At 42.8% G+C, this 26496-nt stretch overlaps 1 protein-coding gene across 2 annotated transcripts; it reads right to left on the reverse strand.

The window, feature by feature from the left end:
• Window positions 1-628: 628 nt before the first annotated feature.
• On the reverse strand, window positions 629-26181 carry polr1h (RNA polymerase I subunit H). Of its 2 annotated transcripts, none has more exons than XM_049601672.1 (5): window positions 26053-26181; window positions 7496-7613; window positions 1067-1170; window positions 863-972; window positions 629-764 (listed from the first exon to the last, which is right to left on the reverse strand). In XM_049601672.1, the coding sequence occupies exons 1-5, from the start codon at window positions 26053-26055 to the stop codon at window positions 740-742; spliced, it is 360 nt and encodes a 119-aa protein (XP_049457629.1). In that variant the 5' UTR covers window positions 26056-26181; the 3' UTR covers window positions 629-739. The 2 variants fall into 2 exon arrangements, with proteins under 2 accessions (XP_049457629.1, XP_049457630.1); XM_049601673.1 differs by having other exon boundaries at window positions 26021-26151.
• Between the last annotated feature and the right edge of the window lie 315 nt (window positions 26182-26496).

Raw genomic sequence — 26496 nt, forward strand, 5'->3', positions numbered from 1 at the left:
TGCATTTATAAATAAATAAAAAAAGAGAATTACAAAAAATAAAAAATAAAAATCCAAAAATTTCAAATGGTGCACACTGACTTTTTAGCCTGGCCGTACTTGATCACAACCTCAGCTCTCATCAACTATATTTCCAGCAGCAGGAGGCAGCTGTTATTAGTGAAACAGTGTGAATAAACCCACTGTACACAACCTGCTCAGCAGCACAGAGCAGACAGACATAGTTAGAGACTAGCTGGTGAACACAGTGAAACATTTAGCAGCTAAAGAGACAGATTTTTCTCAGAAGTTGGTAGAGATCAAAAAAAGAGCTGAAAAGACAGTGCATACTGGACATTTATCAGGTGGACACAAACTCAACTCCAAATAATGTTGCTCTGGTTCTGCTGGATGTGCTCATAGGTAATGGTTTGCTAACACAGTCACCATAACAACTTTATAAGTTGAAAATGTGTCAATGTTGTGTTTACAGTATATAATAGTATTTCTGTGAAAACTGAGGAAACTTCATCTAATGATGAAGGCCAGCAAAACAGCTAGCAAATGGACCCTGATTTTAGTCTGTTTGTGAATGCTAATATTCAAGACCAGTGACTGAGATGGCCTGCACTGCACAGCTTGATGAAATAAAGGTGAAGGGCCCAGAGTTGTTGATTTTTTCAATCCATGTGGAGAGAAAGCATCCAGATATGAGGGCAGAAGAATTGAGAGGAATGGAGAAAGTGTGCTGGACTTGTTCTCAAGAATCCTCCTTCTCTTGATACCTATAACACCAAAATCAAAATGATCAGCAAAAGACTTCATAGCAGTACAAACTGTTTAAATTAAGTCTCACAATACACAGTGTGTTCCCATTATTTACCTGCAGTGTATACAGGTGAAGAAGACAGTCTGTCCCTCATCTGCAGATCTCATCTGCCTGGTGTGGTAAACCATCCCTTCTTTATTGCAACGAGAGCAGCGTCTGTCAATCTAGAGGAAGCAGGTAACCTCATTAATACAGTGTACAGCTGTTACCATCAAACACAACGTAGCAGTCAGTGAGCAGCCGACAGTCTGGTCTTACCACAGGTCCCTTCAGGTCAGAGTCCTCCTCTTCCTCCAGCGCTACTGTTGACTGCTCCACAGGGTTGAAGACAACTGTTGAGCAGATCACCTGGCCTGAGAACTCTGGACAGCAAAAACATGCATGTAAGGGGGAATATGGGGAATTCTGAGTAGGGATGGGAATTGATAGGATTTTATTGATATCAATGCCATTATCGATTCTGCTTATCAATCCAAGACTAACACCATGTTCAAACATAAGGATGTCCATCAGTGCACGTGGCAACAGGACAGCCTAGGTCGCAGGTCAATGATCGACTTTGTGGTCGTATCATTTGACCTGCGGCCATATGTTCTGGACACTCGGGTGAAGAGAGGAGCAGAGCTGTCAACTGATCACCACCTGGTGGTGAGTTGGATCAGATGGTGGAGGAAGACGCCGCACAGACCTGGCAGGCCCAAACGAACAGTGAGGGTCTGCTGGGAATGCCTGGCGGAAGAACCTGTCCAGATGATCTTCAACTCCCACCTCCGGGAGAGCTTTGACCGCGTCCCGAGGGCAGAGGGGGACATTGAGTCCGAATGGGCCTTGTTCCGCTCTGTCATTGTCGAGGTGGCGGTTGTGAGCTGTGGCCGCAAGGCCACTGGGGCCAGTCGTGGCGGTAATCCCCGAACCTGCTGGTGGACACCAGAGGTGAGGGGAGCTGTCAGGCTGAAGAAGGAGGCCTACAGGGCATGGTTGGTCTGTGGGTCTCCGGAAGCAGCTGACGGGTACCGGCGGGCCAAGCGGAGCGCAGCGGTGGCAGTCGTTGAGGCAAAAACTCGGGCATGGGAGGAGTTCGGTGAGGCCATGGAGGAAGACTATCGATCGGCTCCAAAGAGGTTCTGGCAAACCGTCCGGCGCCTCAGGGGGGGAAGGCGGCAACTTGCTCACACTGTTTACAGTGGGGGCGGGGAGCTGCTGACGTCAACCGGGGACATTGTCGGGCGGTGGAAGGAATACTTTGAGGAGCTCCTCAATCCCACCAACACGTATTCCAGTGACGAAACAGAGATGGGGGTCTCGGGGGCAGGTCGTCCAATTTCTGGGGCAGAAGTTGCTGAGGTAGTGAAACAACTCCGAGGCGGTGGAGCCCCGGGGGTGGATGAGATTCGTCCTGGATATCTCAAGGCTCTGGATATTGTAGGGCTGTCCTGGCTGACATGCCTCTGCAACATTGCGTGGACATCGGGGGCAGTGCCTCTGGAGTGGCAGACCAGGGTGGTGGTCCCCATTTTCAAGAAAGGGGACCAGAGGGTGTGTTCCAACTACAGGGGGATCACACTCCTCAGCTTACCCGGTAAGGTTTACTCCAGGGTGCTGGAGAAGAGGGTCCAGTCAATAGTTGAACCTCGGATTGAGGAGGAGCAATGTGGTTTCGTCCCGGACGCGGAACCGTGGACCAGCTCTTTACCCTCGCCAGGGTGCTGGAGGGGGCATGGGAGTTTGCCCAACTAGTCCACATGTGTTTTGTGGATTTGGAGAAGGCTTACGACCGTGTCCCCAGGGGCAGGAGTATGGGGTTGGTGGCCCCTTGCTAAGGGCCATCCAGTCCCTGTACCAAAGGAGCATGAGTCTGGTTCGCGTGGCTGGCAGTAAGTCGGACCTGTTCCCGGTGAGGGTTGGACTCCGCCAGGGCTGCCCTTTATCACCGGTTCTGTTCATAACTTTTATGGACAGAATTTCTAGGTGCAGCCGAGTGGTGGAGGGTGTCAGGTTCGGTGATGGGAGGATCTCGTCCCTGCTTTTTGCGGATGACGTGGTCCTTCTAGCTCCATTGAACAGTGACCTCCAGCTCTCGCTGGGGCGGTTCGCAGCCGAGTGTGAAGCGGCTGGGATGAGAATCAGCACCTCCAAGTCTGAGGCCATGGTCCTCAGCTGGAAAAGGGTGGATTGCCCACTCCAGGTCAGGGGGGAGGTCCTTCCTCAGGTGGAGGAGTTTAAGTATCTCGGGATCTTGTTCACGAGTGAGGGTAGGATGGAGCGGGAGATTGACAGGCGGATTGGGGCGGCATCAGCAATGATGCAGGTGCTTAACCGGTCGTTTGTGGTGAAGAGGGAGCTTAGCCAGAAAGCAAAGCTCTCGATTTACCGGTCGATCTACGTTCCAATCCTCACCTATGGTCACGAGCTCTGGGTAGTGACCGAAAGAATGAGATCACGAGTGCAAGCGGCCGAAATGAGTTTCCTCCGCAGGGTGGCTGGGCTCAGCCTTAGGGATAGGGTGAGGAGCTCAGACATCCAGGAGGGACTCGGAGTAGAGCCGCTGCTCCTCCACATCGAGAGAAGCCAGTTGAGGTGGTTCGGGCATCTGGTAAGGATGCCTTCTGGACGCCTCCCTTGGGAGGTGTTTCGGGCATGTCCAACCGGGAGGAGACCTCGGGGCCGCCCCAGAACACGCTGGAGGGATTACATCACCCGGCTGGCCTGGGAACGCCTCGGGGTTCCCGCGGAAGAGCTGACGGAAGTGGCTGGGGAGAGGACTGTCTGGGCTTCTTTGCTGAGGCTGCTGCCCCCGCGACCCGGACCCGGATAAGCGGAGGACGACGAGTACGAGTACGAGTACGAGATCCAATTCTTTATCAATTCCCTTAGCAATTCCTCCTGTGAATTTTCTGTGTAGAAAAAGTAGACCTTACAGGTTTTTGTTGTCAACAACTTAAATTTTATTGAGTTTCTATTCTAAGCAAGAGATAAGTGCTAAGTAAGTAAGTAAACAAAATATGAAATTGGTCCACTGCTATCATCTAAAATGGAACAAATAAAGAATATTTGTACAGCATTTGTTTTCATCTACGTCAAATAATGTTACAGAATCTGTTTGTGTTGTTACAGTACCAAAATTGGGACCCACGGTAAGATACCAGTGAAAGTGGCAGATGTGCCTTTTGTCATTTATAAAAAGATAAATCACTTTTCTATAATACATCAATGATATTTCAATGGAATAAATTACTTATTGACTTATTCATACTTCAAAAACAGCATCAATAAGTGATTAACATAGGGGGAATCAAAATAAAATAAATAAATAAAATGAAAATCAACCAGCCACCCTCCTCCCCTGACAAGTTAAGAACAGTCCCTTAAGTGCGGTGAGGTTTGTGGAAATGTGAATGGCTCGTTTCTCCTCTGACACATCACATACCTGTGTGCCGCCACGGCTCAGCTGTTCAGGTACATTTGGGCAGTCATGAGACCAAGAAGAGGAAATTATTGGACCTGGAGCCAGGCTTCTCAGTCACCGGTAAGCCATTATCTTGCGCCGCGGAGCACTATGGCCGTTGTAGTTGACAGGAATACATATTCCTGTCCTTGTCTGTGACCCCTGTTTAACCCACAACCGGCAGGGTTCACCTTTTGTTTCTACTGCTGGTTGAAATCTGTACTCACAGTGTGCTGAATGATTTATTTTGCTCGCACAAAACTATTTTTAGTCACAAATGCGAGTAACGTTAAAATACTCGCACAGTAGAGCTCTGTAGTGGAAAACAAATCAGTGTAGCATTGGTGGTGTTTCCGCCCTTGCATGTAATCACAGTGCTGCATAAATTGCACGTCATGCTGTTGTGATGAGTGAATGTCATGAGTCTTTTTTGGTGAAGTGAAGCCAAGCTTTCAACCGCTTCTGTCTCTCCACCATTACGTCTTCTTTGTTGTTGAGCGCACCACTGACTGACAAGCGTGATGTGCGTCATTGACGTAAAGATTTGGTGTAATGAAAAGAATCGATAAAGGAATTGTTAAGCATAAAGGCTAATGATGTCTAATTCTGAGCCATTATCAAACGAGAATTACCACTTCACAGTTGTATGTCTCCACGAACCAGTCAAGTTTCTCTTGCAGTTTAGATCAATGTCTATGAAAACATAGATGCTTTACACACATCTTTTGCCCAACAGCACAGAAGACCTATACAATCAGCACAGTTTCAAGGTGGACACCTAAGATTAGTATCACCAATTCAGTCCCTGACCAAATATCTCTCTTTCTGTTCTTGAGATATGACGCTGAGTAATGGCCAGAAAAGTGGTTTATGTAGAATATCATGATGTCACAGTGAAGCTGGCCTTTGACCTTTTGTCATCAATTCATTACTTTATGCTATTAAACATTTGTATGATATTGCCATAATCCAAGGGCGTAGGTTTGATTTTCACATTGGTAGGGACATAAAAGTGCTCATTGGTGGCTACTGTACGTTGATGATTTTTTAATGCAATTTCACGTCATGTGAAACTGATCACTGCTTTATAATGCATATTTAGATATCTACACTAAATACAAGAATGTCTTGATTAATGTATTCTCTAATGTTATCAGTTACATGAATATACACTGATAACTTCACCACATCTGTCCGTATGTGCTTCCCAGGGTAAACTATAATAATAACAATAACAGTATACTCCGAAGGGGCTTAACTTCAGTACCAGCCTGCGGTCTGCAGTTAGGTTGCTAATAGTGATCCGAATTGATATTGATATCAGGTAAAAACATATATTATGCATGAATTAATATTTTTACTTACCCCTAGTCACAATGCTGAATCTCACTATCAACATTCAATCTCACCTGTGAGGCTCCTGTCTCTCCTCTATCCCCCCCTGTCTGTCTTCCATTTCCTACTGTCTCTCTTCCTGCCTCTCCTCCTCCATCTCCTCCAGTCTCTCTACTACTTGTCATCTGACAAAAAATGTATTGATGCAAGACGTGAACAGTGGGACAATTTGAGATGCAACAGTCATAGATTTTGATTGTTGTAGCCTGAGGAAAACATACTGTATGTTTTACAATTGTGTAATTCATTAAACAACATCTGAATGTATATAGACTAAAGAACAGCCATAATGTCAACACAAGTTAGTCAGCTTCATCATGTTAAACATAAATAAAATAAATCAACAAAAATGTAAATGCTCCAAAATCATTATAATACAACTGTGTGCAAAATGTTGCACTTACACCCAATATCTATTACATGAATATGACTCAGTTTTGGTGTTTTTACTGGGAGCAGTGGATCTCTATTCTCCTAAGTCTCTCCTTCACACACCATGAATGCTGAAGACTGTCACTGAAGGAGCTAGTATTTATAGTGTTTACACTTTATTTATTCAGACTGTTTCTATCATGTCATCTTACTACAAACATTAATTTGAACTGTGTCATCACACATGACATCTATGATTGCTGATAGAGCATGTGAAGTGGAATTTCATGTTCTCTGGCATGTAATATTGATCTAATAGTTGCCAAACTTAGCTCAGCTCGTATTAGCTCGTTAGCATCTCATTATCTAGCAAAGAGAGTTCACACTCTAACGGTGATGCGCGTGTATGTGTCGTTCCCTCACAAACTGCCGTGAACTGTACGGTGACGCGCACCCACAAAGTCAGTGAAGAGAGTCAGTGAGAGCGCTGGGGAGGACCAATCACACGTTACCAAAATAATGGTAGAGCCAATCGATGAGCAATACGAGGTTAGAGGCGGGACGTATGGTAGACACCAACGATTGTTAACCCTTTGTGTACCATATTGAGCGGATGCCGACAGCCAGTGTTTATATTGGTAGGGACAATACAGAAGGGGCTGAATATTGGTAGGGACCTGTCCCTACCGTCCCTACCCAGTCCTACGCCTATGCCATAATCAGCATAAGAATCCCTAAACTATGGCCAATAACATGTTTTGTGAGGTCACAGTGACCTTCGACCACCAAATTCTAATAAGTCCATCCTTTACTCAAACTGGACATTTGTGCCAAATTTGAAGAAATTCCCTCAGTGTTCTTGAGATATCGCATTCAGGAAAATTAGACAGACGCATTCTTACCGTGACCTTGACCTGCTACCACTAAAATGTAAACGGTACATCCTTGACCAAACAATTAATTGCACAGCCTTAATTTGTGGGGAAAATGTTTTTTGAATCAGTCAGACTTTACAGCACTTCACAGAAACCCCACTGTTGACTAGTGTTTTAGAGATGTAACTGCAGAGTGACAAACCACTGCACAGGTATAAATGCTCACAACAGAGTAGGCCACATGCGTAGGCAGAGGTATGGGCCCTGCCTGGAGCTAACTACTACTAAGCAAAGTAAGAAACTATGTATAGAATATGTTACATTTTACAAAAGGCCTGAAGGAGCCAGAGGAGTGATTTTTTTGGTGAGATTTTATGACTTTATTAACATGTAGAAGAACATGTTCCTTTATAGATACATTCCAAAATTGGTCAGCCTACATCAGAGTGTGCTGTGCTAATGTATTCTTCTGCAGGGTGTACATGATTAGAATGAAGTGTAGCAAAATCTCATCTTTAATGTCTGTCTCTGTGTTCCTCTCAGTCAAACTCACAGACTGTGACTGGGAGTTTAGAGAGCTTGTAGGACATGACTTGGTACCTGCTACAGGGATGCAGAAGGAGCAGCGGGGGCAGCAGACTGTGTCCTGTATTACTGGAAGAGGAAGCACATTTCCACATTCTGGGCAGAAGTTGGGATCACAACCGAAACACGACATCTATGTGGGGAAAAAAAACGAGCATTAGGTCTGTACTTTAGGGGAAGACAGACTAGTAGAAATCCTAACTGACACAAGCCATGTTTCCATCAGCCTGTTTAGATGCACATCTAGAAGTATCGCATCGGAAAATTATGACGGAAACGCCAAAATTCGAATTAAAATCCCCTGACTAAAATATGCTCGCTTTAGGCGGGTTTTGGTTGATTGGAAAAATGTTGATTCGCAAAACGGGGGATGGAAACACTCATGTTCGAACTAAGTCTGACATATTGCACCTCTCTCCATGGTGATATCCACACTCTGGGTCGGGAAGGCGGTAATGCATTTACAAGTTGGTTGCCAACTGCCAGAAAACGTAGAAGAAGAAGCAGAATGCGAGCCTTGTTTTGTTTGCGGTTCTGCGGAAAACTTGCACGAGTTCATAGCTTTCACCAAAGTCCGTACATTTAATGGAAACACACAGGATTCGTATTTCTTTTAATGTGCATTTCCCAATGGTTCGAATCACTTTCGGATGGAAACATAGCTAGTGTCACTGTTAAACACAATATATATATACACTATCTGATGTTTTTCACAGTGCACATTAGAATTATTGACATATCAGCCATAATTGAGACTTACAATAGCTATGTTGTCTGTGGCCCCTGTTCAACCCACAACTGGCAGGATTCGCCTTTCGTTTCTGGTACCGTTGGTACCAGTATACCCTGCAACACTACTCTGGATAGTTCAGTATTACATTCTTTGCAAACCTCTTTTCTTCTATCACTCTCCAACACTTAATATCACCACACTGCCGACATTTTACTCCGTCCGTCACCGCACGCTGTTTGATTGTATCATCGAAACACCCCGCTATTATTTGGCCTTGCTTTTCACTTATAATTAATGTGTTTTTTTGCAATATTCAACCGAATATATTCAGTTACCGAATATTCGGTGCATCCCTACTCCAGTTCTCCATTAAATAGTCCCATATCTCAGACCAGATGGAGGTAATGTGAAGTGTTAATTTAGGGTCATGGTCATTTGCCATAATGAGTACTGAAAGTGTGGCAGCCCTGATGTTCATATCTGAGAGTGTGGTAAGGCAGACGATTTTGGAGGCAGTAAATCTGTTGATTAATTTGAGAAAGGCAGCAGGTATTCAGTACTGTGTTTGGAGTTCAGGCTACACTGTTGTTTCCATTCAGGGATTGTGTCACATTTTTTAAATAGTAAATTCTTATATTCTGCTATCATATGTTGGTGTTTGAGGAAATTGTGAAAAGTGTAGTATTCATATGACAGGTCATTGTGATTTGGTAGTCATGCCTCTGCGCCTCAGAGTTGATCTCATCTAATTACTGGCACCAGCTGATTGATTTATCACACCTGGTAGGAATCGGTCTGTGTCTACACTCACCAGCCACTTTACTAGGTACACCTGTTCAACGACTTATTAATGCAAATAACTAATCAGTCAATCACATGACAGCCACTCATTGCATTCAGGAATGTAGACATGGGCAAGACAATCTGCTGAAGTTCAAACCGAGCATCAGAAGGGGGAAGAAAGGTGATTTAAGTAGGGCTGTAGTCAACCAAAGAAAATCTTCGTCGACTTAAGTCGCACATAATCTTCAAGTAATCGATTAGTCGTGGGGGAAAAAAAATCTGCACGTTATTTTTACTTCTGCGGTGGTGTGCCTGTGTCACTGCAGTTACACCTCCAAAACACTAGTAGGCGGTGGAGGACTGTGTTAAGTGCTGTAAAGTTTAGTTCAAATCAAACTTTATTTATATAGTTGATTCAAAACACACATTAAACATGGCTTAATAGGGACAATTTCAAACACAAGTACGCAAATTGGCTTCACTATAAATCGCAGAACTGACAGACAAACACTATCTGGGCACATTTCCCCCACCAATACAACATGCTAACGTTATTAGCACAAGTCTATGACGTTTTACACTGTATAAATTAACCTAGCGTCTAGTGATCTTTTCCTCTTCTCATATAAAACCAAGGATGACAACATTTAACAAAGGTAGCGGTACATAATTTGGCTCCATTACAACCCACAACATTCACCGACAAAACAACTGTCTTATACTAAACACGTTTTCCAAGCAAATACAACATGCTAACGTCATTAGCGCCAGCCTATGGCATTTTACATGGTATACATTAGCCTAGCGACAAGCGGAGATTTCCTCTGCTCATATGAAGCCAGGATTAATCCCAAAGTATAAATCCCTGAATAAATTACACACAAGACTTAAAATGCTGAGGCAAATGGTTTCAGCTTACAGAAACAGACAGGAGGTCTGCGTCACCGCAACGCTGAACGTGAAGGTGAGCGAGTTCAATGTTCTGTCAAGAACGGGGGTGTTTTGAAAACACCCCCATTTTCACAGGTAACTTAGCCTATATATTTTATATATATATATATATATATGTATTCACAAACAAAAAACACTAATGGTCGGTGGTAAGTAGTGTTTAACTTTTGATTGAACACTAAATTAAAACCCTCGGTGCACGGGGCGCTGGTGTCTTAGTGGGTAGAGCAGGCGCCCCATGTACAAGGCTGTTGCCGCAGCGGCCCGGGTTCGAGTCCAGCCCGTGGCCCTTTGCTGCAAGTCTCTCCCCCTCTCTCTCCCCCTTTCACACTAATCTGTCCTGTTAATTAAAGGCTGAAATGCCCCAAAAAATAACTTTAAAAAAAAAAAAAAAAAAAAAAAAAAACCCTCGGCGCATACTGCAGCACAATCAAACAGATGCGCAACTCAGAGCATCAGAAGTGTTTCTGACACCAGACTCAGAGCGGACCGGTGGAACTGGAAAATGCATGTTTTACATAAATAAAATCTATTTTATCATTATTTTGAGTCACACTGTTGAAAGAATTTAGTCGTCTGTGTTCAAGCAGGATAATAGCAGGTCTCCATTGTGCTTCGGGCTTTCTATTTCCTTGTCGGAGATTTTTTCTTTTTTAATTACTACTTATGTTTTTCAAGTGATTTCCCAAATTTGTTGTTGAGTTGTGATATGCCAATTGCTTTTGGCAAATCTGGCACTCTGCTTTCTGGGGGTTGTCGGGGCATATTTTAAAGTGCAACCACACATCTAATGACCTCTTGGACATGTCTGCCAGCTCTGAGTGCGCTCGTTGTCAGTTTTGGACTGGTGGGGGTTAGTGTTGCGTTTAAGACCTCCCCCCAAAAAAGGAAAAAAAAAAAAAAAAAAAAAAAGCACCAAAGCTTCAATTTTTTTTTTCACAATCAAATCCTGTGCCATCGAACGAAGCTTCGAAGCTTTGAATTTTTTGGGTCAGCCCTACAGGAAACTAAGGTTACGATTCGCATGGGCTCACCAAAATTGGACAACAGACTCTTTTTGTAAACAGAGATGACATACTTTGTGGGTGGCGACCAACATTTTGCTCCAAAGGGACAATAGTAGTGTGTGGGTGAGCGCCAAGTAAAACGTAAAAAGCAATTTAACTTTTATATTTCACAACTGACTGCAGTTAGTTTTTTGTTTTGTCTCCAGTTAAGGGAATCTGGATATTTAGGTCAGTAACTGCTGCTCAATGCTCAGTAAAGTTGTGTGTTAGGCCTATATGAAGTAATATTTTTATGTGGTGAAAGATATATCATTATGAGGAATTGTAAAAACTCCCGTTTGTCAAGCTTGGACTTGGCTTATTCTTTACTTAATAGTTGTGGAGACGTCACCATATATTATAATTTAATTTGGAAGTACAACTTATCGACTTGCTAGGGCACTAGCTAACTAAGGCCGTCTGTTATGATCAAGGTGTTAATAAGAAAAGTCTTCTTCACTTAAGAAGGGCCAACAGAAGGAAACACATTCTTTGTTTATGTCAACGTAGAGACAATAATGTGTGTGTAGATCGAGTCCCATCTGCGTCCAGGCAGGTAAAATGAAAGGCTCGCTAATGTTGGCAATGTAGCTAAGTTAACATAGCTAATGTGCAAGCTATGGCTGATCGCTGACAGGTATAAACAAACATCTATGATCCATCATCCGTTTGATAATCTAAATAAAGAACATGTTTTCTTGTGGTGTAATTTCTAAAATGAGCAGTGGTGAAGGTTACTATATTCTGTTATGGTCAGGGGTTAATAAGCAGACAGTGTTAGCTGGCTAGTTGAAAAGTGGTCTGATGTTACTTCCACATTAAACTATATTATACAACAGTTAGTTCCGGCCAAGCAATTTGAAGCAATTTGATTGGCCAGGAGACATTCAAAACGTGACGATACTGGAGTACAACATCACGGTTTGTTTACTCTCTGAATGTATTACTCCGCATCAAACAGCTGATCAATGCTGACGCGTTGCCATGGCAACATTCTAACTACCACTGCGCTCAAGTGACATTAACGAGTCTGGCCTACTTCAGAGAAAACTTTCTTAAAAATATCAGTTTTGAACTGAATTACGAGTGGTCATCAGATGAGGATGAGGGAGAAGGGAAGCTGAATCCGACTGGGGCTCTGCCAACATCCAGGTTTGTGAATACGAAGTAGCTGCGACGATATCACAGTACAACATCACTCCCTCTCATGTGGTATTGCTTAATTATATGGGGATGTCTCCACAAGTATTAAACAGGAACAGGAGCTGCTGCTGTCATCATTAGTCACACTTCTACTGTTATTATACACATATGATTATTGTCACATATGCATACTATCAGATATTAATATATACTTTCAACATATTGTCTACTACTGTCATTATCGTCTGTCCTGCATCTCTCTCTCTCTCTCTGTCTCTCTCACTCGCTTTTTCTGTCTCATTGTGTCATACGGATTTGTTAATTTATGATGTTGATCTGTTCTATATTAAATGTATCTATTGCACGTCTGTCCTTCCTGGAAGAGGGATCCCTCCTCAGTTGCTCTTCCTGAGGTTTCTACCGTTTTTTTCCCCCGTTAAAGGGTTTTTTTGGGCGAATTTTTTGTTATCCGCTGTGAGGGTCCTAAGGACAGAGGGATGTCGTATGATGTAAAGCCCTGTGAGGCAAATTGTGATTTGTGATACTGGGCTTTATAAATAAAATTGATTGATTGAACAATAAGACAAACCCATGCTTGACAATCTTGAGTTTTTACAGTTCCTTATGATGATGAATTATCTTTCACCATGTCAGTACTTCAGCTCATGTAAGCTAAACACACACTCCTCTACTGAGCATCCAACAGCGATTAAAGCCTGAATATCGAGATTGTAATTAACTGGAGACAAAATTTTATATTCTACTACACCTAGATTATAATGTACAGTACAGGCCAAAAGTTTGGACACACCTTCTCATTCAATGCATTTTCTTTATTTTCACGACTATTTACATTGTAGATTCTCACTGAAGGCATCAAAACTATGAATGAACACATGTGGAGTTATGTACTTAACAAAAAAAGGTGAAATAACTGAAAACATGTTTTATATTCTAGTTTCTTCAAAATAGCCACCCTTTGCTCTGATTACTGCTTTGCACACTCTTGGCATTCTCTCCATGAGCTTCAAGAGGTAGTCACCTGAAATGGTTTTCCAACAGTCTTGAAGGAGTTCCCAGAGGTGTTTAGCACTTGTTGGCCCCTTTGCCTTCACTCTGCAGTCCAGCTCACCCCAAACCATCTCGATTGGGTTCAGGTCCAGTGACTGTGGAGGCCAGGTCATCTGCCGCAGCACTTCTTGGTCAAATAGCCCTTACACAGCCTGGAGATGTGTTTGGGGTCATTGTCCTGTTGAAAAATAAATGATCGTCCAACTAAACGCAAACCGGATGGGATGGCATGTCGCTGCAGGATGCTGTGGTGGTGTGCCTTCAATTTTGAATAAATCCCCAACAGTGTCACCAGCAAAACACCCCCACACCATCACACCTCCTCCTCCATGCTTCACAGTGGGAATCAGGCATGTGGAATCCATCCGTTCACCTTTTCTGCGTCTCACAAAGACACGGCGGTTGGAACCAAAGATCTCAAATTTGGACTTATCAGACCAAAGCACAGATTTCCACTGGTCTAATGTCCATTCCTTGTGTTTCTTGGCCCAAACAAATCTCTTCTGCTTGTTGCCTCTCCTTAGCAGTGGTTTCCTAGCAGCTATTTGACCATGAAGGCCTGATTCGTGCAGTCTCCTCTTAACAGTTGTTCTAGAGATGGGTCTGCTGCTAGAACTCTGTGTGGCATTCATCTGGTCTTTGATCTGAGCTGCTGTTAACTTGCGATTTCTGAGGCTGGTGACTCGGATGAACTTATCGTCAGAGGCAGAGGTGACTCTTGGTCTTCCTTTCCTGGGTCGGTCCTCATGTGTGCCAGTTTCGTTGTAGCGCTTGATGGTTTTTGCGACTCCGCTTGGGGACACATTTAAAGTTTTTGCAATTTTCCGGACTGACTGACCTTCATTTCTTAAAGTAATGATGGCCACTCGTTTTTCTTTAGTTAGCTGATTGGTTCTTGCCATAATATGAATTTTAACAGTTGTCCAATAGGGCTGTCGGCTGTGTATTAACCTGACTTCTGCACAACACAACTGATGGTCCCAACCCCATTGATAAAGCAAGAAATTCCACTAATTAACCCTGATAAGGCACACCTGTGAAGTGGAAACCATTTCAGGTGACTACCTCTTGAAGCTCATCGAGAGAATGCCAAGAGTGTGCAAAGCAGTAATCAGAGCAAAGGGTGGCTATTTTGAAGAAACTAGAATATAAAACATGTTTTCAGTTATTTCACCTTTTTTTCTTAAGAACATAACTCCACGTGTTCATTCATAGTTTTGATGCCTTCAGTGAGAATCTACAGTGTAAATAGTCATGAAAATAAAGAAAACGCATTGAATGAGAAGGTGTGTCCAAACTTTTGGCCTGTACTGTATGTCTGTATATATGTATGTACAGTGGTGGAAAAAAGTTTTCAGACACCCTTAAAATTTTACACAATCTCAAATATTATCATGAAATATTTGTGGAAAAATCTTTTGTGTGTTTCCAAAGGTGTGGCTGCATTAGACAGATACAAACAAATACAAATTATATTTTTTTGTTTATTGTTGTGTCAGTTCTCAACATTGTCGGTATCAAAGTCAACAAAAAACATGAACACATGAATGTGTTCAAAACTGAACTAAAAAATAAATAAACCATCACATCATCAAATTACTATTTAGTAGTCCTGCCATTGGCACGTAGTAGAGCTCTAATCCTGGCTGGCATGTTCCCCACGAGCCTTTCACACTGTTGAGGGGTAATCTTGTCCCATTCTTCTTGAATTACTGCTTTTAATTCTTCTAAATTCTTTGGTTTATGCTTTGAAACAGACCTTTTGATAATACACCACAGATTTTCAATGGGGCTCATGTCCGGGGATTGAGCTGGCCACTCTAAGACCTGGATACTGTGCTCCTGCAGCCAAGTTCTCCTGGCCTTGGATGTGTGGCAAGGGGCATTATCTTGTTGAAACATCCAGTTTTTAGCTCGACAGAACAGTGCACGCGCAGAAGGGAGCATGTGGGTTTTGAGAATGGTACAATAACTTGGTAGAGTTCAATGTGCCATCACAGACAGTGAGATGACCAACACCAGCAGCACTCATGCATCCCCAAACCATGATACTGCCTCCACCATGCTTGACAGTAGGTACTGTACATGCTGGAGATAATGCTTCGCCTGGCCTTCTGCGTACCCTCAAATTAATAGGAGGAAGATAAAGCTGGAAACTGGACTCATCTGACCACAAAATCTTCTTCCAATTCCTGGCTGTTCAGTTCTTGTGTGCCTGGGCCCAACGACGCCGGGCTAACCTCAGTCTCTCATTGATCAGGGGATTCTTGATAGCCTTGTAGGACCTTAAGCCATGATCTAAAAGTTGGCCACGTACAGTGCGGGTGGAACACTGGACACTAGTTTGGTTTGACCACTGCTGCTGAAGCTCCTGTGATGTCATTCGGCGGTTTTGCTTGCACATGCGGATCAGGATGCAGTCATTTCATGCTGAAGAAACCCTTGGACGCCCAGATCTTGGTTTGTCTTCCAAGCTGTTGGTTCGTCTGTATTTCTGCAGAGTGTATCCAACTGCTGAAGGACTGCATCTGCACTTCCTGGCTATCTGGCGGCAGCTGTACCCTTCCTGGCTGAGAATCTTTATCTTAAGGCGTGTTTCCTGCGTTAGGTTCCTTGTTTTAGCCATTTTTGTGTCTGAAGAACTTTCAAATGTGCTGGCTTTATGTAGACACGAAGCTTGGCAAAAAAAATTGTGTCTTTTAATAAAAAGAACGACCTTCATCACTGGTACCAAAATGACCCAATACTCAAAATTTCTTATGTATTTTTATGGAACCAACCATTTTTAAGTTTTTAATGGCTTTTTTAGGATTTATTTAGTATTTTGGCTGTGACTGTACTAAAAGAAATTGCACTTGAAGACCTAAGAGTGATTCTTAATGCAATATTTCACAAATGCAAGGGGTGTCTGAAAACTTTTTTCCACCACTGTATGTATGTAAGTATGTGTAGATGTCTATGGTCAACTTTACAGTGGCAAGACATCTTCATGTACCTTGTGGAAAAACTACGTCCTCAACGACTGTTTTCAATAAAAATCTTTTTTTGTATTCCTGATATGACATCCAGCAGCACAAGAAGACATTTTTATTCCGGGTTTCTCAACTGTTTTTCATAGGTGTCTGCTGTTTTGCTGTCACCAGTATGCGCGTGCAACTGCTGTGACACAACTGTGATGTCCACAAAAAAGATTGGTCTATACAGTTGCAATCAAAATTATTCAACCCCCATTGCATATTAGGCTTATTGGCAAAATGTACAATTTTTCAGCTGTTTGCAATAAACAAAGTAGACAAGAACAGTTGAAATACTTTAATAAAACTAATATTACCATGGTTTTTATCCAAACTCAACACAAAATGCTACTTTTAACCGCTAGTGCAGTCTCAAAATTATTCAACCCCCTGTTTCAAGCACACCTGGTGCAACTAATCAAGGGCTTCATTAGTTCAGGTGTGCTTGAGATAGAACACATAAATACCTGGACTGGCTAGGGGTTGTTGAGAGTGACGTTTGATTGCATGTTAGAAATATGGCTAAGTCAAAAGAATTGTCCAGAAAGTTCAGAGAAGAAATCATTGCCTTGCACAAACAAGGAAAAGGATACAAAAAGATAGCAAAAGCACTGAATGTTCCTAGAGATACAGTTGGAAGCATAGTTCGCAAGTTCAAAGTTAAAGGAACAGTAGCTACACTACCTGGACATGGCAGAAAAAGGAAACTGTCAGCGGCTGCCAGCAGATTCCTGAGAAGGCAAGTGGTCAAAAACCCTCGAGTGACTGCAAAACACCTGCGGCAAGACTTGGTGGCAGCAGGCACTGAGGTTTCAGTTTGCACAATAAGGCGTATACTAAACACTGAAGGGCTCCATGCCGGGAGTCCAAGACGTACACCACTACTGACCCAAAACCACAAGAAAAGTCGGCACCAATATGCTCAAAACCATATAAATAAGCCACAGAAGTTTTGGAATTCTGTTCTGGGGAGTGATGAAACAAAACTGGAACTTTTCGGGCCTATGGAACAGTGGTATGTCTGGAGGAAGACGAATGAAGCATATGCTGAAAAGAACATCCTGCCTACAGTGAAGCATGGCGGTGGCTCAGTGATGCTCTGGGGCTGCTTTGCTGTCTCTGGCACTGGAAACCTGCAGCGTGGGGAGGGCACAATGGATTCAGTCAATTATCAGGAAATCTTAGGTGAAAACGTCATGTTTTCTGTACGGAAGCTGAAGCTTGGGCGTCATTGGACCTTCCAACAAGATAATGATCCAAAGCATACCTCAAAGTCCACCCAGGCTTGGTTTCAGAAGAAGAAATGGAAGATTCTAGAGTGGCCGTCACAGTTGCCTGACTTGAACCCCATAGAAAATCTCTGGTGGTATTTAAAGAAGGCGGCTGCAAAACGCACACCCAAGAATATTACTGAACTGGAGGCCACTGCACATGAGGAATGGGCTGAGATTCCTCAGGAACGCTGTCTGAAGCTGGTGTCTGGCTATACATCACGTTTGCAGCAGGTCATAACAGCAAAAGGGTGCTCAACTAAGTACTGAAGATGCTTGTCATGAAGGGGTTGAATAATTTTGAGACTGCAGTAGGCATTAAAAGTAGCATTTTGTGTTGAATTTGGATAAAAACCCTTGTAATATTGGTTTCATTGAACTACTTAAACAGTTCTTGTGTAATCTGTTTATTGCAAACAGCTGAGAAATTGTATATCTTGCCAGTAGGCCTAATATGCAATGGGGGTTGAATAATTTTGATTGCAACTGTAGATGACTAGTCTGAGTGGGTGGAAGTTCACTGCAAAGATCAGCCTCTCATTGGGCAGAACGAGCCACCCGCTGAAGTCCCACCCTACCACCACCGGTTGCAGTTTTCAACACGTCCTTCTCTAACTTTTGCGGTGTTTGATCTTGTGGGGATGTAGCCATTTATTTGCCATGGTTCGCGTCCTGTAGGCGATATTTTTGTGGGCGTGTTACACCAAAACCTGTTTCCCGCCAGCAATATTTTTGCAAGCGCACCATTGCTGTGGTACCGCCAAGAATGACTGTGATTGGCTGAAAGAAATACAAGCAGCCGGGGCGTTTTTTTCTCCAATCTTAAAGTGAGAGTCGGCCCAGCCAGACCTTTCTTTTCTTGAGAAAGGTCTGGTGAGCGAGACTAATAGATGACTGAAAAGAAACACTGCCTGGTCTGATGAGTCTCAATTTCTGCTGAAACTTTCAGATGGTACAGTCAGAATTTGGGGTGAACAACATGAAAGCATGGATCCATTCTGCCTTGTATCAATGGTTCAGGCTGGTGGTGGTGGTATTATGGAGTGGCCGATATTTTTTTTTGGCACACTTTGGGCCCCTTAGTACCAACTGAGCATCGTTTAAATGCCTACCTGTGTATTGTTGCTGACTGTGCCTATCACTTAAAGGGATATTTCGGTTTATTTCAACCTGTCTCCTATCATCCTAAATTTGTTTCAAGTCACTAGTGACATAGAAAGAATAGTTAGCATGTTAGCCGTTAGCCTAGATACAGCCATAGCGTCAGACCTGTTAAAACTTAATTGAACGGGCATCCTTTCAAGTGCAAAGTTAGTCCACTAAACAAGCTTTTTCTCCACAAAGACCGCCTCATATCGTTAGGATAAATGTCAGAGAACATATAGAAAACGACATATAAACGTGTTGTCTTACTTTACCGGTGTGCTGCCATGTTTGTTGTTTACCATTTAGCTAAGGCTGCAACCAGTCCCATTCCTTGCAACAGAGGTATTCCTCTTCTGTGGGCATTGGGGTACAGCATTCACAGGTAATGTTACACCACCGATCTCCAGAGCTAAAGCCTTGCAGCAGCCATTCCTCCTCTGTCGTCCTCTACCTGTTGTGCCTCTCCCTCTCTCTCCTCCTCCGTTCTTCAATTTCAAGAAGCTCTTCGTCAGTGTCTTCTGGCTCAAATAAATAAGGGCGGCCATAAAACTCTGCAAAATCAAATTCCTCCTCCACAAAGTTGAAGTCTGGCAAAAAGTCAGCCATTATTCTATAAATCTTTCATAAAATAAATGAATGAACCTTTCAGGCTACTGTCCGGTTCTGCCTTGCAGCTGCTGCGGCTTGTTCTCGCGAGATTTCGGGCACGGCATGAGATCGCTGCTTGTTCTCATGATATTTCAGCCGCGATTTGGAAAGCAGAGATAAACGGTAAACAACGTAAGGTAAGACAACTCTGAAGACCACCTAAATGTGGAATGTTAGTATATAGGCTTTCCACATCGTGAGGTGATGGCCGCCCTTATTTATTTGAGCCAGAATACACTGACGAAGAGCTTCGTGAAACTGAAGAACAGAGGAGGAGAGAGAGAGGCACAACAGGTAATGTTAGAGGATGACAGAGGAGGAATGGCTGCTGGAAGGATTTAGCTCTGGAGATCGGTGGTGTAATGTTACCTGTGAATGCTGTACCCCAATGCCCACAGAACAGGAATACCTCTGTTGCAAGGAATGGGACCAGTTGCAGCCTTAGCTAAACGGTAAACAACAAACATGGCAGCACACCGGTAAGGTAAGACAACACGTTTACATGTCATTTTCTAAATGTTCTCTGACATTTATCCTAACGATATGAGGTGGTCTTTGTGGAGAAAAAGCTTGTTTAGTGGACTAACTTTTCACTTGAAAGGATGCCCGTTCAATTAAGTTTTAACAGGTCTGACGCTATGGCTGTATCTAGGCTAACGGCTAACATGCTAACTATTATTTCAATGTCACTAGTGACTTGAAACAAATTTAGGACGATAGAAGAAGGGTTGAAATAAACCGAAATTTCCCTTTAATGACCACAGCGTACCCGTCTTCTGATTGGTACTTCCAGCAGGATAACGCCCCATATCACAAAGCTGAAATCATCTCAAACTGGTTTCTTGAACATGACAATGAGTTTCCTGTACTCCAATGGCCTCACAGCCAATAGAGCACCTTTGGGATGTGGTGGAACCGGAGATTCCCATCATGGATGTACAGCCGACAAATCTGCAGCAACTGCATGATGCTATCATGTCGATATGGACCAAAATCTCTGAGGAATGTTTCCAGAACTTTGTTGAATCTATGCCATGAAGAATGAAGGCAGTTCTGAAGGCAAAAGGGGGTCCAACCCAATACTAGAAAGGTGTACCTTATAAAGTGGTCGGTGAGTTGTTTTTACTCACTCGAGATTTTTTTTTGCCCTTTGAGCACCTTTTTTGTGCACAGATGTCTTATAAAAACAGACTTTTTTTGCATCTCCTCTGCTGTCCTTTCTAGTTTGTTTATTGTACCAATGCACCCCAAGACAAACTTTTTTGTTGCCCCAAGAACAGGGTATGAAATTAACAAAATATTTTGGGGGCAATTTTGGCCCCCACGGTCTAAAAATGGGGGCATTTTCAAAATGTTTGGGGGCCATCAAAAAAATTGTAATTATGTTCTAACAATAAGCACATGAAAAGCAAAACCAACTAAGATAGTGTCTTCACTTTTCAGTAGAAACCACTATAAATGAAATAATGGGTTACATAAAGTTATGGTTGCAAAATATCACTCAGATTTCCTATAATTCAACCAGTTTAAATGTGATGATTTAACCATTAATCTACTGATAGCAGTACTAATGTTTCACCACATTATAGTTACTTTTACTGTTAAAAAGCCAACTTACTATAAATTCCTTAGATGCAATCCTGGAAGCAAGTTACTTTAAAATTTAACATTCATTCTACCTTAATTTTTCATTAATTTGTCATTGTGTAGACACAGATCACCCAAGAAATGGTTAATTTATACTTATGGTACAGCAAAGCCCCCTCCCCTTCTCTGTCAGATTACTCTCATGTAATCAGTGCAATCTCGTTGATTATGTCTGGAAAATGAGTTGTAGACGTGACGGTAAATTAATTTAATGAAAATAAAATTATACTTTAATGTCAAATTGTAATACTGTTAAAAATATAAATACATATCGTTGATTCAAAAACCTGGGTGCAATTTTGGCCCCCGGAACATGGCTTTTGGGGGCTTTTGTGCTCATATCTGATATCTCGATATTACAACTTATTTGGCTGATAACTGATCCACTTTTCCCCCAACCTGATGTGATCTTCAGGTCTCTACTGTAGTGGAATCAACGTCATATTACTCTTATCATGATGGCTCACCAGCAGATGGAGACATAAAATAAAATGCTCTTCAATGTATGTAATATTCATTAATTGTGCAAAATAATAAAAAGCATACTGGCCAAATCCGAAGTCATTTTAAAGCTGACATCGGCCAATACCAATGACATGCCGATGTTATCATGGATCCGATGGTCCTTGGACATACATATGACATGTCCAAGAACCATCAAAAATTTGAAAATCCAATTATAATTTCTCGTCTGTGACGGCCCCAGCAAAGGTTTCAGGCCCGCCATCGGTTTCACCTCCCCCCGGGCCCTCATCACAGGCCTTGGACTCATCTGTGACGGCCCCAGCAGAAGTTTCAGACCCAGCAGCACCCCCATCCCCTCCTCTACCCACAGACCAGCCCTGGGTCTCCCCCTGCCACATCTACCCCCTCTAGAGACTTGTCCCTCTCCTTTTCATCCCCACCTTCCCCCATGGGCCTTCCCAACCATCTTGAAAGCCTGATCAAATCAGGGATTAAGATGGTTCCCCTCACCCCTAATATAGCAAGGTCAAGACTTCTATCACCAACTATGCTGAACTCTCCCCCGTATAAAGCTGTGTCCCTCAAGTCACACAGGAGCTTCAACTCTCCTGCTTCACAAACTAAAGCTCCCTCAGCTCCTCCCTCTCGGTTTTCATCTGGTCCATCACCCAAACTTCCCCCTGCTCGTCCTCCCCTGCCTGCCTCCAGAGCTGGTATCCCTAAGAGCTAGGATGCACAGGGCCTCTGCTGTCCCAGGACTTACAGCCATGATAAAGGTAATATCAAGGTGGGGCCCTGTGAGACAATATTCTCCCCTAGTGCTATATCTACAGCCACACCACATAGACCAGATTACAGAAGGACAGTTAGACTGTCCAATCAGAGAAATTTAATCCATATCCCTTGTAAGAAGATAATGTCCAGTCCTACTGAAACTAATCTGAAACTTGTTGTGCTTAATGTCAGATCCTTATCTAACAAATCATTTTTAATTAATAATTTGATCTCTTCGTATAATCTTGATTTTATGTTTTTAACTGAAACATGGCTTGACAAAAACACACGTAATGCTGTTCTAACAGAATCAGCTCCACCCAACTACAAATTTGAATCTGAAACACGAAAAAACAAAAAAGGTGGAGGTGTCTGTGCAATATTTAGAGATCATATGGTTATGCACAGGTTGTCATTTGGGGTGTTTTCATCATTTGAGTATGTATCCTTTAAAATGGAGCTAAAACAATCTCCGTCCATACTCTATGTAGTTATATACAAGCCTCCCCAGCACCGTCAAAGTTTTATTGATGATTTTACCAGGATGCTTTCAATTGTATGCACAGACTTTGATGGTTTGGTCATTACAGGTGATTTTAATGTACATGTGGATAATGTCTGTGACAGAAATGCTAAAGAGCTCAGTGCTGTCCTTGAAACCTTTGGCCTGACTCAGCATGTGTGTGAGCCCACCCACAGCAGAGCGCAGCACACTCTGGACCTGCTCATTACAAAGGGGGTTAATATTTCAAACATCAATGTGGTTGATGTCGCTCTGTCTGATCATTTCTGTGTCTTCTTTGACCTGTCTGTTTCTCCCAAACCACCGGCTGGTCCTGCAGTTGTTCGGAGACACATAAATAACAGCACAGGTGCTCTGTTCATGGAAATGATGAACTTTGAAAATGCCTCATGTTCTAATGTTGATGATTTGTTGAACTCTGTTACTTTGAGTGTTTTGAATGTTCTGGGCCCCATTGCCCCTGTGAAGGTTAAAATGGTTAAAAATAAGCAGAAGGCGCCATGGAGGAATGACTACTCAGTCAGGGCACAGAAAAGGGAGTGCCGGAGGGCCGAGTGGAAAGGGCGCAAGTTGAAGCTTCATGTTCATTATGAAATTTATAAAGAAAAGTTGTACGAGTTCAACCGGATCTTACGTAGAACAAGGGAGAGGTACTTTTCTGAAATTATTGGAAACTGCAGTAACAACTCGCGTGTCTTATTTGCAACAGCGAACAGATTAACAAACCCTCCAGCTCAACTGCCGTTGGAACTGATCTCCACATCTAAGTGTAATGAGTTTGCAGTATTCTTTTGTGACAAGGTTCAGACCATTAAAAATGCCATCAATTCCACAACACCAATAACAACCCTGCAGCCACCTAGACACTTAGAGCTGACTCATTTTGCACCTGTAACTGACAAAACTGTCCAAGAGATCATCGCCAGTCTGAGTTCATCTACATGCTGCCTCGATGTGTTACCCACTAGATTTCTAAAGTCTGTGCTGAGCAGTTTGTTACCACCACTCGCTCACATAGTTAACATGTCACTACAATCTGGAACATTCCCAAAGGCCTTGAAAACTGCGGTCATAAAGCCTCTCCTAAAGAAGAGCAGTCTTGATGCCACAGTACTGAACAACTACCGGCCCATTTCAAATCTGCCATTTTTAGGCAAAGTCCTTGAGAAAGTTGTTTACCAACAGCTTACTGGCTTTCTCCTAAAGAACAACTCCTTTGTTGTTTTCCAGTCAGGTTTTAGACCCCATCACAGCACTGAGACCGCTCTTATTAAGGTAACAAATGACATCCGCCTGAACACTGACGCAGGCAAAGTCTCAGTTTTAGTCCTGCTACATCTGAGTGCTGTTTTTGACACTGTCGATCATGAGATCCTTTCACAGAGACTAGAGGACTGGGTGGGCATCTCTGGCACTGCCCTAAATTGGTTGAAGTCCTATCTAGAAGACAGGAAGTACTTTGTTGAAATTGGTAACTGCGTCTCAGACCACATGGCCTTGACCTGTGGGGTGCCCCAAGGGTCAATCCTGGGACCCCTTCTGTTCAATCTCTACATGCTGCCTTTAGGCAGTTTATACAAAATAATAATGTGTCCTACCACAATTATGCAGACAACACTCAGATCTGTGTCTCACTGACAGCAGGTGAATATGGACCAGTGGATTCACTCTGTCACTGCATCCAACAGGTCAGTGTGTGGATGCAAAACAACTTTCTCCAGCTAAATTCAGACAAGACTGAAGTCATCGTATTTGGTCCACAGAAACAAAGAGAAAGTGTCAGTAGTCACCTCCAGTCTCTCTCTCTAAAACCTACAAATCAGGTTAGAAATCTCGGGGTAATAATGGATTCAGACTTGAACTTTAACAGCCACATCAAATCAATAACATCAGCAGCTTTTTACCATCTAAAAACATTGCCAAAATCAAAGGTATAGTGTCTAAACCTGACTTGGAGAGACTTATCCATGCATTTGTCTCTAGTAGGTTAGACTACTGTAACGGCCTGCTCACTGGCCTCTCCAAACGGGCCGTAAGACAGCTGCAGTACATCCAGAATGCTGCTGCTCGGGTCCTGACCAGAACCAGGAAGTACAAGCACATTAGTCCTATGCTCAGGTCTCTACACTGGCTTCCTGTGGCTCAGAGAATAGACTTTAAAGCAGCTCTGCTTGTGTACAAGTCTCTCCACGGCCTAGCACCAAAGTACATCTCTGACATGTTAGTGCCATATGAACCATCTCGGACTCTGAGGACCTCAGGGACTGGCCTCCTGCTGGTGCCCAGAGTCAGGACTAAACATGGGGAATCAGGATTCCAGTTTTATGCAGCTAAAATCTGGAACAGTCTTTCTGAAGATCTGAGACAGGCCTCTACTCTGACAATGTTCAAATCTAGGCTCAAAACAGCTCTATTTCACTGTGCATATGACTGAAAGGATCTTATCTGCACTCTTCTCTTTTAAAGTTAATTTTATAATGACTATTTATGTTTTTATTTTGTATTGTGATTTTAATGCATTTTCTTGTTCTGTAATGCACTTTGAATTACTTTGTGTACGAATTGTGTTCTACAAATAAACTTGCCTTGCCTTGCCTTGTTTTTACATCTTTTGGCTTTGAAAAATTATGTGATTTCAGCATTTTTTAAAAAGAAAACGTACCTTCCAAACCCATGAAAATTTTCTTTAAAAATTTGGCGGTAAAATAAATGCAAAATACAGCATTTTAAAGTTGTACGTCCCTTCCTTAAGCTAACATAAAAATCACAATTCCCTTCCCAAAGCTTTAAAAAGTATGATATGCCTCTTTGCACCCCCAATCCCCCCCCCCCCCAAAGTAATAAACAGAGCCTTGAGGCCCCAATCACACAGAAAGCGTTTTGCAGGTTGCAAAACACAAGGAACACCGCACTGCCTTTTCTTTTAATTTAATACCACTTGACGCCTAGACTGCAGAAACGCGAGGCGCGTAGCAACGCAAAAACAGCGAGCAAAAAGACTGATTCTCATTAAAAAAAAACAATTACAAAAAGCCGCCTCCAGCTGCCAAATTGTTTTCTGCATGATCGCGGCCAGAGGCTTTTGGTTTACAAGATGCACAGGGGCACCATCGGATCTACCTTCAAAATACAATTAGAATATTACCATGGAATTGTATGTAACGATTTAAAGCAAAACAAATTGCACAAAATTTAAGGAAGCACGTCATTTCAGCAAGTGAGAAGAACTGGACCAATTCTACAGCAGTTACCATAAGCTAACGTTATATTAAGCTTAAAAGACATCTTTAGACATGAGCTATCAGACCACAATTAACCTACTTGCCTGTTTAATTCGTAAGTAACGATTCTACCCACCATCAAAGCGTTTCCAGCGAAAGAATCAAACGCCTGTGTCACTAGTGTTACTGTACGTTTGGCATGTGTACTGCGGGGTCCTTCAACTCTTCACCGTCGCATGCTAAGACGTCATTTGGGTGCGCCAAAAGGCTCGTTTGAGATCATATAGGGCAAAGCATAGACGCCGCATCGAGTGCCTGAGCGCGTCCTCGCCGGCCGCCATCTTGGATGGGTCTCGCTTCGCCTCCACAGTGCATTCACTTCTATTGAGGAAGGAGCTGTATGCACAAGTAAAATAGAATAACTTACTGAATTTTCAACTGATCTTCACGCGGTTTGGTTTGTTACAAAAGGCACACATGTAGTTATGATACAGGATGCTTTCGTACATTAAAAATGCGGGATTTCATGCTTTAATACTTTATGCATATTAGCAATAGCATGTTATTTAGGTCACAACAC

This window comes from Epinephelus fuscoguttatus, linkage group LG17 (assembly GCF_011397635.1).
Source record: "Epinephelus fuscoguttatus linkage group LG17, E.fuscoguttatus.final_Chr_v1".
Lineage (NCBI taxonomy): Eukaryota > Metazoa > Chordata > Actinopteri > Perciformes > Serranidae > Epinephelus > Epinephelus fuscoguttatus.